Here is a 12,001-nt window from a genome sequence, read left to right as displayed (position 1 = left end):
GGTAATAGATCACGCATGGGTATAATTTTAGAAGTGTTATTTTTAAGAATCTGTGTAACCCACGAGCCAGTTACCTGCCCAAAAGAATAAGATTGTAAAGTATGCCAAAAGCAGAATTGTTGTAATGGAAATCCACCAGCACTTGGCCATGCTGACCATTCCCTTCCCCTAGTCGGCCCCTTTAGCCCCGTGGGGTGTGCCACAGCCCCAGGACGCTGCCTGCTGGGAAACGGTCCAGGAGGACTGTGGAAGCCTATATTCAAATCTCGGTTTCTTCAGAGCTTTAGCTGCTTTGGGGAGAAACGACTTCTAAAGGGAATTTCTTGCTCTGCTTCATCTATGCAGAGGGCAGGGAAAAGTCAGATGCCTTAGTTATCACTCTGACACCAGCCCTGCGCTGATGGGGCTAAAGCAAGTAAAAGCCTAATGACAGGAAATCACCTAAAACGTGGGAACGTGCTATAGACAGGACGTTTGCTATAGGAACCTTCAACGTAAAGACAGAGAGAACTATTTTCCTATGAGGAAACTGGTGTGTACCTGGCGACTCTTTTGATAAACGGTTGGGTGAGAAGCTGAGATTGCACCTCACCCTTGAGGCCTGGAGAGGGCTCTATGGGGCGGGGCTGGGGGAAGGTCGGGGACAGTGCATGTGCTTGAGGACGTGGGGGGAAAGGGGGATTGAGAGATGACGACAGAAAACAACTCCAGAGTGACCGTTACCCACGATGTGTGTCATTCCTCCCAAATGTTTAGTCAAGTCAAGTTAAAGTCAAAGAAACCACTACTGTGGGTAAACGTCTTATACAGAAAGGTAAGCATGCTGAGTTCTACAACAGGACAGGGTTAGCCTGGGCACAGAGGGGCTCTGAGTCGTTCCAGGCCACAGAACCAGGCCAGAGAACGCTGGAGCTCTGCAAGAAGCTCAGGAATCCCAGCTGGCATCCGGCTTACTGAAACCGCTGAGTGACTCAGAAACACGCAAAAGGCTACCATGATTCCCTTTTAAAAAATACCCAATATGTAAAAGCTAGGTAAACGTTGTGAAAAGACGTGGTAACAACAGCTGTGACACAGGTAGAAACAGGCCGGTTATATAAGGGGTAAAGTCGAACGTGACAACGTAGATTACGATTAACTAGAACAACGTGTGTGTGACAAAGCCCCAGGAGGGGCAATAAGGCAAAGGGAACAGTTTCCAATAGGAAAGGCAAAAGTAGGTGAGTGGAACACGCCACAAGATGCTGGGGGCTCAGCTTGTTTTTTACATAACGAAACTGGAGTTCTAAAGGGCATGTAGAGAAAGGCCAGGGGACTAAGGAGCCAGGAAAGACGGCAGGAGCCGTTTGGATAGAGAACCGGAGAAAAGTAGGGACTCAGGAGCGATGGGAAGGAGACAAGAACGAGACGAACTCGGGTCCTAAATGACACCAGTTAAAGCCTGCTGGGCATTAAAACAGACTAAGGTCAAGGGTAGGATCAACTGGGGTGTCACTTCTTGGTCCATCAGGGAAGATGGACTGCTCAAGGGTCCCAAGTCCTCAGCGGCAACACCCCTCCCCCAGGCTTCCTTGTATCATGAAAGCCCCCTCACCAAGCTGCTCCCCAAATAAATCTTGTTCTTTTTTGAGTTAGAAATCCCTTTCCCAAGAAAGCACATGTTTTATTTACATATTTTCAAATAGAAATTAACTTTCTTACAAAGAAACTTACAGTATGTTTAAGAAGCTCGCAAAGACACCCAAATTTACCTTCTCCATTGGGAGCTGCAGGGAGGCCTTACAATCGGAAAACTCCACCGTAATGCTGGGGCCCTGAACTTCCGTCACGACATAGTGCAGCTTCTGGGACTCCTTTAACATCTTCCTGTTACTGCCGCCAAATTTACCAAGGACACGATAGGCCACATGAGAGATGCTGTCAGCAGGATTGCGCAAGGTGCGCCACAGGGCCTAAGAATCAACAGGCTTCATGAAAATCCTGCCCAGGTAACGCATTCACATGGTTCACAAATCCAATGAAAAAGTTATAAAAGGCTATATGGCAAAAATTCTTCCTCCCGCCTCTGCCCCCCAAACACACAGTTCCCTTTTGTGGGGGAAACCATTATTAGTTTTGTGTATCCTTCCAGAGAAATTGTATGTTTTTACAGAAAATGCATATATAAATATGACTGTCCTTCCATACTCCAGAAATACAAATGGTAGCATATTATAAATACTGCAGAGCTCCAAAGCAAGAAAACAGCAATAGATGGTTTGGGCATATATCGTACAAAATGAGATGCAGAGAAGCCTGGGGGAAAGGCAATTTGCTGGTCCAGTTCTCTTCCTTGGGTCGGATGGGGAATTCTCAGGTTTTTATTTCTATTACTAGGCTTTATCACTTACACACGTGACACATAAATTATCTCATACACTTCAAATCTGCCATGAGAAAGGATGGTGAAGAGGGAAACGGGGATGATAAAGGGACCTGCATTATGGGAATGACTAAGGGAACACACACCTCGTACTGACAATTAGTATGAGGAACATACACGTTCAATTGTTCCAAAAACTCTGTCAATTTTGCCACATTTTTTCACCTAAAGTCTCCTAAGTCCTGAAAATTAACAAAGCTCACTATTTAAGTCTATTTTCTTGAGTCACTTTGTGTACCAACGCCAGATACTAGTGTCTAGCGACAGTCAACATAATCTTGGAACTTTTCTTTGTTTAAAGCAAACTTCTAACTTCTCTTATGCTCCTGGAGGTCCAAAGACGCTTCTCCTTCATGACTGTCGACTGGCGTAGTCTAGGTGTCCTCGCCTCCACGCCTCCACCCGGCCCACCATGTATCTTCAGGAGAGGGGACTTCTGCTCAACTCCCCAGGAGGGGCCAGCACTGGGAATGAGCACGTCCAACCCCCCAGGCTCACACGTGGACGCAGCTGGTCGATGAGACTGCCACCGGTCTAGCAGGTGGTGTTACCGTGCCTCCAAAAGCAAGCAGCAGCCTCCACAACGGTGCTGTTCTCCAGTCAGGCTCTCAGTCAAGCCTCCGAATGACCAGCCAGGAGACGAGACCTGGGGGCTCCATCCCAACCCCTAGGCCACCTTCTCTGCCTAGATGGAGTCCAAGATCTAAGTTTCAGGACCGGCTGGGAAAGTCACCCAACCTCAGCCTCAAGGTCAAGGTGCAGCCTCTAATCCAGTGTGTGCAGACGCCTGTCTTTAGGAGTTACTGAGTCCCCATCATATAAAGCTGACATCCTGACCCCTACGTGGGGACAAACACTCTCCCCTAAAGGGAAAATGAGTAAATAACAGGTAGCCTACATCTCTAACAGTTAGCAACCACATTACAAATCAATAGCAGCAGCAGAACATGAAGGAAAAACCTGGCATCCGACATACGAATGCTAATAAACAGAAAATACAAAATGTTTCCAAAACAGCCGTTCCTATCTGCTCCGCTTCCCTCCGCGTGGGCTGGACAGCTGTAGCTTCCCTCAGGAATTTGCATCTCTTTACTGTGCAACTCAAGATCTTTCCTGACAAAGGAAGGATCTCCCTGGGAGCAACAGTGGCCATAACACCTGCCTTTGTAAGTCATCAACTTCATGAGAACCTGACACTTGTGAAAGCTCTCTGAAAAGGGGGGCAATACTGCAAAACAAATATCCCTTCAATACTGAAGTCTTTTTTTTTTTTTTTTGAGGAAGATTAGCCCTGAGCTAACTACTGCCAATCCTCCTCTTTTTCTGAGGAAGACTGGCCCTGAGCTAACATCCATGCCCATCTTCCTCTACTTTATATGTGGGACGCCTGCCACAGCATGGCTTGATGAGTGGTGCCATGTCCGCACCCAGGATCTGAACCAGCGAAGCCGAGGCCACCGAAGCAGAACGTGTGCACTTAACTGCTGCACCACTGGGCCGGCCCAGCCCATATTTCTTTATATTGTTTCATAAGCCAGAAGATTCACAAAGTGAGGTAAAAGCTACACCACTTCATCTTTTTTTTTGTTTTTGAGGAAGATTAGCCCTGAGCTAATATCTGCCACCAATCCTCCTCTTTTTGCTGAGGAAGACTGGCCCTGAGCTAACACCTGTGCCCATCTTCCTCTACTTTACATGCGGGATGCCTGCCACAGAATGGGGTGCCAAGTGGTGCATAGGTCCACGCTCAGATCAGAACCAGCAAACTCCGGGCAGCCAAAGCGGAGTACGTGATCTTAACTACCATGCCATGGGCCAGCCGTACACCACTTGAGCTTGCAGAAAGCCCACTACTGAGCATGGAGAGCTCAACAGTGGCCCGTCAATTCCAGAAACCACCAGCCTATCATCCTCAATAAAAACCAGATATGTGAGCCCCTGAAGGCCTCTGCTGGCGCTTATGAGAACGCAGACGTACCTGCATGAGCTCTGCACGCACTGGCTGAATGTGGTCGTAGAGGAAGTCGGGCTGCAGGTTGTCCACACACAACTCCAGAGTCCGCAGGCCCTGGCTGACCAGCGTCTGGGACCCATTGAGAGCAGACACCAAGGGGTCCATCAGCATGGGCAGGTAGGGCAGGAGGGAGCTCAGGCGCACGGGCACCGTGAGGCACAGCTCCACGAAGAGGTCCTTCATGTGCTGCTTGTGCAGGCCACTCTGCAACATGTTCAGGCCTGAAAACACGGGTTGAGGCCGTCAGAGAGGGAAGGTACTGCCCAGACACATGCTCCAGCTAACTGCACAAAACAACCGGTCCCCTTTGATCATAAACATCAACATGATGACAGGAAAACTGTTTATGCCTCATAATTTACTCTATTAGCTGAATCTATTCTGTAACTGCATCCATGATCCCTTTCTCTGTTGTATTCATAGCGACAAGAGCAGGCCGCATGTAATTATTGTTATAATTTAAGCTATGATTAGTATTATTTAATGTTAATTAGATGAATATTAAGTAATTCATGTTCTACATCAGTCTTTTAAAAATCATGTCACACTATTAATAAGCGTAATCTAAAGACACACACTCCAACATGGTGTGTTCACCTCCAGTATGAGGTTTATAACCTTACATCTTTTTTCAGGCTTCCAGCAGGCCACAGGTGATGTCTATGCTCTAAAATAAACATTTTTCCTAAAATCAACCTTTGTGTTTTATAAACGGAGAGGAGCCTCCTTATAAAGTCAACCTCCCACTCCTCATGAGGGTAACCGAGCATTTACTGAGCTCCTTCCTGAGCCACGTCAGATGAGGAGCTGCGCAGAGAGTGCTCAGAAACGAGCTACAAAGAGAAGGCATTGACAGTGGACCCAAACAAGGTGTGTCCTCGGTGGTGCAGGCTGGAGGGCTCGGGGAAGAGAGGAGTCAGCGGGGCAGGCACCACGCAGTAGCGCACCGGATTCAGGATCCAGAGGAGGATGAGGAGGGGAAAAGGCTAAGTTCCCAGAAGGGGATCCCCTTGAACAAAACCAGGTGGGGGGAAACAAGCTTGGGGAGCGCGCAGCAGGAGGAAATCAGACTGCTCAGAGCAGAGGGCTCAGGTCGGGGAGTGACTGGAGAAGAGGGGAGGCGGACAACAGTGCCCGACGATGGCCACCTTAAGCGCCCTCCTGGTAGGCTTATGGCCATGTTACATTCAACATATTCAACCATTTCTCCTGGGTATACTATGTTGTAAACGACTTCTCTTTAAGGAATTTATAAAGAAAATGCAGGAGAAGACTCAACCCCTTGCCAAGAGCTCATCCTCACAAGAAAAAATTCCTAGACGGTGTTTCGAATCAGTTCACACTCATCAACATTCAATGGACTCAGGATCCCCTTTAGCTACGTACCTTGAAAGCATTCCTAATTACTCAGGAATTACAGGATTCTGGTTATGCAAGTGAGCAGCTAAATAAAAATATAAACTTGTAACAGAGCTTTGTAACCTGTTTTATTCCCTTATTCTGATTTTCTGACAATGTAGGGATCCCTGATCTTACTAAACCACTAGAAACCACTTTCTAGCCTTGCTTACCAAATGCTACAAAAATGCAACCAAGTCCTAACCAGGGTAACTAAAACCTGCCACTCCCACTCAACTCTGAGTAGGGAGGAAGAACCCATTTCTTGAAAGTCCCAGAGCCTTTAAAGACAGCAGGACACGGGGACACACACACACTGCAGCGGAGAGGCACACATGTCCCCTCCCCATGATCCTCACGGGGTACACAAGATGAACCCCAGCACCAAGGGCAGCCAGACCCATGCACGCATACCAGACTAACAGGCAACCAAATTTACTGCTCTGACCTTGCAGGAGGTTTGGGAGGAGAGGCAAAAACTCCTGATACAGGAGATCGTGGCTGCCTCCCCCAATGGAGCGGAACAGGGCCCGCAGCAGCAGGAAGTAGTTGTAGGGCTCCTTCGCGGTCTGGGCGAGCTCCATGGAGCTGTTCACAATCTTGTGCAGGTGAGGCTGCGGGGCAGAGAAAGACAGGTTAACAGGCTCCAAACGAGGGGGCCTCCCTGCAATCTGACAGGAAGGGCCGGTGATGCTGACCAATTCATTCCAGAGGGAAAAACACAACAAGAACTTGCCAACCTTTATTTGACTCAAATTAATTTCTCTTAAAATACATGTTGGTTTCCACCAGTTTGGCTGTGAAAGAAGCATTTAACAGGCTCCTATCTTACTATGCAGTTGCACGATGCTGGAGACGACCCTCTGCAGCGTGAACTAGAGGGTCTGTGAGCTCTCCATTTCTTACAACCGGGCACTCCTTCAAGGGACTAAAAGAATCCGGCAAGATGAAAGAACAACCTAAACGCAAAAAGCAACCTAAAGGAACTGAAACTTCACTACCAATCAAATACTATACGGACAAAGCTAGGAAGAGCCTCAAAAGACAGACACTGGAGACTATAAGGTTTTGGAAGACAATCAAAAAATGGGTTTGTATGGGTGATTTCTTTAATTAAAAAAAGCGCTGTATTAGCTTATAGTAACTTTACTCAACATTTTAAGCCAGATTAGCTTGTTGTTTTGTACTTCAAATCCTGGTTTTGACATGTGACAGGTTAAGTTTGACACGAAATGTTTTGCAGGTATATCTGAAGTAACTGTGGGCTGTAAAATGTTCACATAGGTCACTGATACAGTTACACACTTGTTATTGTGTATGGCATGACATCTTTATAGAACAAATCAACTATATACATAATTCTCATGACAAAATGTTCTATGAAATTGTTCCTTAAATATCTTTCTTGAACAATATTTCAACATCTTATCATTAGATTTGTCCTATTAGGTGTTATTGTTTTCCGTTTGTTGCCGTTCTGTATAGTTGTATCTAATGTTGTCAAAAATGGAATTATTTGAAGATAGTGAATTAAGTGGAGACATTACAATTAAATATTTTATATCTTTAAAAAGAATTCAAGTATTTTCCTTTTATATTAACACAAAAGTAATGTTAAGGTTGTTGGTAACTGATTACTACATAACTGAAAAACACTGAAGAAACCGTCACATAAAAGCACAAATTACTGGTGCTTTATAATAGCCATCTGTACGTTTACTTCAGAAAAAATGGATCCTGTTTACGTCCTCAAATTTTCCCCACGGGAAAACCTCTCTTCAGACACAACTGGTGATAATGTTCAACTTTCTATAGGAACTAAAATATTCTGCCACAAGTGGAAGTGAATTTTTATAAGGTTTTTGTTCCACCATCTGCTGCTTTTAGGGGCTAATGTAAGCATGGATAGGTTTCTGCCATTTGCTAGAATCAAATAACTGATGAGATCAAATTACGTGAGATTAGCCATCCATAAAAATGTGTTAGGAGACACACTCCTCCAGGATGATCTTAATAAAGGAATACAAATTGGTGAGAATTCTTGATTTAAAGGGGAAAAACAAGCAGTCCTGAAATGGGATGTTCATGTGTACCGTGGAGAACATGAACACAGAGAAGAAACAAAGTTAACGCTGAAGATGGCTGACGTAACGAGAGCTGTGGCACAGAGAACTGTTTCTCCCAGGGTCTGAGAGGGAAGTGAAGACATATTTTCCTTCTGCATTCTTTTCATCACTCAATTTTTAAAATAAGGATAATGTGCTCCTATTTGACTTGTGTAATCCAGAAAAAGAAACTGAGTTTAAAAAAGAAAATTAGTGTTGGCAATACCATCAACAACACACTGCCCACCAAAAAGTCTGAAGTTTTCCTTTTAATCACCAGATGAATTAAGCTCTGCTTGGAAACACATGAAATATTTCTCACACTTGGCCCTTATTTGTTGCAAATATTTATTAATTCAAAGAGCACTTTACAAATATACAGAATCACTCCGGTTTCTGTTGAAAAGTGAAAACAAGAATTAAAAAACAACAACCAACCCTGAAAACAAAGTACTGCTCGCCCCCAGATGAGTTTACCTTCAACATTTGTTCGTTTTCGGCTGCAAAGAGGGAGACGGAGCCAAAGACCAACTTGAACAGCTTGAGGTACAGGTTGGAGAGCTCCACGTTGGAGCCCATTTCCGGCAGGCGATCAAGGAGATACTCCACCAGGATCGTGGCAAACAGGGCCGAGGTAGTAGGATTTGCCAAGAAGGAATTGGCAACAATCTACCAAAAGAAGAAACACACGAGACAAATATAATCCCTTTCCCAAAGCAGCTTTGCGAGAAAGTAATGCTTTCCAAAAACACAAAATCAAGCCTGTATCAGACACTCCAAGAAATTAATTACCCACCAGAGGAAAACAAGGAAATAGATTTCTCGAGCACTGAGTGGAGCAGTTTACTTCTAGCACTTAATCTCTCATTTTATTCTCACCATCAAAACACCAAGAGCCCACATCTAACACTAAGTTCATTTCTTTTATGAAAGGAACTGGGCCACAGCATCTTAACCTTCGGGAAAAAATTTTTTAATGTTAAGGCCTAATATTCTCTAGATTTTGCTCTACAAGCACATCTTTAGGCACATTATTTAGAAAATTCTCAAAATATAATGGAATACCAAGTATCGACACATGAAGATTAGCTAAGGCTGGAAGAATGTGAGAGAGGAGTTTCATACCTGAAGAGCGTAATTTTTTGAGATTCTTTCCACCATATAAGGGACTGTAGTCTGAAAGATTTCTTTGAACGTTAAGGGATTCATCATTGTGAACACACCAGCAAAGTGTTCCAACACCTCCTTCTCCTCCTTCATTCTAACGGTCTGGCAGTTTGCCACGCGAATGTACGTTTGTCCATTTCCCGCTATCTGGACCTAGCAGAGGAAACACCCATGGGCATTGAAACAGAATGGCCCAAATACATTCCGTTACAGAACCAGATCAGCTGCATACTTTAAAAAAGCACTTGAATTAGACAATAAAGGGCCCCCCAAAACCTTTTACACTCTCTATTCTCACCTTAATTTTGGAAAATAATTTTTAAAAACCCAAAACTTTGTCAAGTTGTTCCAAATACGAACGAATTTAGTCAACTCAAATCTTGTTTCTATTGCATTCCATTACACCATCTCCCCCTCAAAATACACACACTGACACTTATAAATAAGAATTTTCACCATAAATGCAAGGCTATGCTACAGGACAAAAGCAAACCCGGGTATACCGGTACTGTAGACCATGCAAATAGTAACACACCCCCAAGGCCCCTTTCATCACTAGCGTCTCTATTTCTAAGAGGCGTTTCCCACAATCAGAAGCCTGGTTCGACGGCACTTCCTTACCTGATAAATATCTAAAGCCTGCATTGCATATTTCACAAGTTTTATGTAAATCTGTGTCTCTTTGGGCTGTAACTGCTTGTTGGGAATGAACTGAGCTTCTGGAAAAGAGATGGCATAATAAGTTAAGGTGGATAACCCCCCTGTGGGAAACACCATCTAAGTCACTCAGGATTGGAATTACCGCCAGGTGCTTTGCACGACGTTATGCCCCACGTGATTGTCTTGACGCCACAAACCAGGGTTTTCACCAAACTTCGGCAATCCGTGACTTGGAAAGTCTGCTTGTCCTCCTTGTCCTTTTCTCCTTGCTTCTCAAAGGGAGGCACAGGGGCTGGGGTCACAGGGGTGGCGGGCGTGGGGGGTGGAGGCGGGGCAGGGGCGGGGGTGGGGGCTGGGGAGGGGGCAGGGCCTGCAGCTGCAGGGGCAGCAGGCACCCCAGGCAGGGCTGCTTCCACGGCTCCGAGTTCTGACTGAGGCTTGCACTTCTTAAAAATGGCTGAGAGCTGGTACCGAGCAATGGTGTGGAATTTGAGAACAAAAACCTAACAGGAAAACAAGGCAGAGGGGGAAGACAAAAATCATTCCTCTTCAATTTGCCAAGAACTCTTTCAGAAGACAGAAGAAACTCCAGAAAATCACCTGCTGAAGTCGTTCTGCTTTGTATAAAGCAAAAGAAATGTGCTGTTTTCCCATGGTAACTATAGCAGTGTCACTGTCTCCATTGCACCTGTGAAGATCTCGGCTCCGGAGAGCCAGTGCCCGGCCTGATAAGCAGGGCCTGGATGCCACCCAGGCCTGCTGGACTTGTAACCCCACTATCCACCCTATTGCCCACTGGCCTCGGGAATTACCCTCTAGCCCTCACCCAGGCACCCACTGGGTCTCTCTCCAGAGATGTTCACAGCTAATTTGCTATACAGAGTTCCAGAAAATATCTCTTCTAATTATTGCCAGGAGCTGGGCTAAGAGCTCTCCTGTGTCGTTTTATTTCTCTCACAACAACCCTATGAGGCAGACGCTGTGATGGCCCCTGGCTCGAAAATGAGCGGACAAGCACAGAGAAGTTAAGCAACTTGCCCAAGAACACTGGCTACTTAATGGGGCAGCCGGGATTTGAACCCAGGTGGTCTAACCCTGGGATCAAGCTTGGTAATCGGGCAGCCCCATAAACTTGCCAGTACAGACAGCCCTCCGCCAGCGGAGCAGTGCGCGGGATTAAAGAGCGTGCGGTACCTCCAGCATGCGCATCAGGACGTCTCGCCCGTTGCCGCTTTCCTGCTCGCTCTTGGAGCGGATGCAGTCCACCAGGTTCAGCAGGAGCTTGCAGGACATGGTCTGGATGCTACTGGGCAGGGACTCGTCGTCAATGTTCTTGGCAAAGAGCTGGACGGCGAGGGAGAGGTCACTGAGGGGCAGGTGCTGACGGACGTGGTGCACAAGGTCGGCCAGCGTGCTGTAGGCGAGGGGCCTGTGGGCAGAAACCTCCACTAGTGCACATCTCAACAGTCCCACAGCGCCACGTGTGCAGGCCGCCATTTCCACCACCACCTGCCCCAGGAACACCAACACTGGGGCAGCACGTTTGGGGCACACTTTATATGGTTCCAATTTCCCCAGCTAAACGACTAAACGGCTCACGTTTTGTCTTGGCGCTTAAATCTGTGTTCTCGAAATTCACGCATGTCACAGTTACACTGTCACATATAGTTAATATGAGCAGAAATAATTACCACCTTGATAGTGCACTGAATGGGTTTTGTGGCTCACAGATAAACAGTATATGTCAATTAATACCCTACATATTGTGACCACTTTATAGACACAAGGGCTAGCAAGCGCTCTCACTCACTAAAGGTTTGGACATCTGCCACATGATGGATACTGGGCTAGGCGCCAGGGATGTCACAGTGACCCAAGTAAACAGAGCCACTGTCCTCAACGAGCTTATTTACAGGAGGGGAAACACACAGGTAAAGAAATAAACTGTGTAAGTTGTAAGAGCTGTGGGAGATGTGAAAAGGAGACTGTGAGAAACACCAGTGGGGGAACCGCTCTTAGATAGGGTGCCAGGAAGCGCCCCTCTGAGGTGACGGTGACACTGAGAACTTAGGTACTGTACTAAAAGGGGCCGTGGGGCAAAAAGCTAGGGAAATTTCCAGACGGGGGCAACAGGAAGGACAGAGGCCTGAGTGGGAACTGCCTGGAGTGGCCAAGGAGCTGAGAGGCCAGTGTGGCTGGAGCAGGGTGGGGAGGAGAGAGCCAGATCCCATGGGA

General features: G+C 46.3%; 1 protein-coding gene across 8 annotated transcripts in view; it reads right to left on the bottom strand.

Moving 5' to 3' along the window:
• Positions 1 to 12,001, bottom strand: part of TRRAP (transformation/transcription domain associated protein) — a 117,281-nt gene that overhangs the window by 82,080 nt on the left and 23,200 nt on the right. For all 8 annotated transcript variants that reach the window (XM_046667796.1, XM_046667800.1, XM_046667799.1 and 5 more), the window contains exons 14-21: positions 10,961 to 11,195; positions 9,909 to 10,269; positions 9,728 to 9,825; positions 9,065 to 9,259; positions 8,417 to 8,608; positions 6,283 to 6,448; positions 4,401 to 4,657; positions 1,752 to 1,952 (exon numbers count right to left, since the gene is read on the bottom strand). In XM_046667796.1, the coding sequence (XP_046523752.1) occupies positions 1,752 to 1,952; positions 4,401 to 4,657; positions 6,283 to 6,448; positions 8,417 to 8,608; positions 9,065 to 9,259; positions 9,728 to 9,825; positions 9,909 to 10,269; positions 10,961 to 11,195 (1,705 nt within the window). The remainder of the gene's footprint in view (positions 1 to 1,751; positions 1,953 to 4,400; positions 4,658 to 6,282; positions 6,449 to 8,416; positions 8,609 to 9,064; positions 9,260 to 9,727; positions 9,826 to 9,908; positions 10,270 to 10,960; positions 11,196 to 12,001) is intronic.

Source organism: Equus quagga, chromosome 7 (genome assembly GCF_021613505.1).
Source record: "Equus quagga isolate Etosha38 chromosome 7, UCLA_HA_Equagga_1.0, whole genome shotgun sequence".
Classification (NCBI taxonomy): Eukaryota; Metazoa; Chordata; class Mammalia; order Perissodactyla; family Equidae; genus Equus; species Equus quagga.
Note: the sequence above shows the minus strand (reverse complement) of the source record. Positions and strands in the feature narration are given on the sequence as shown.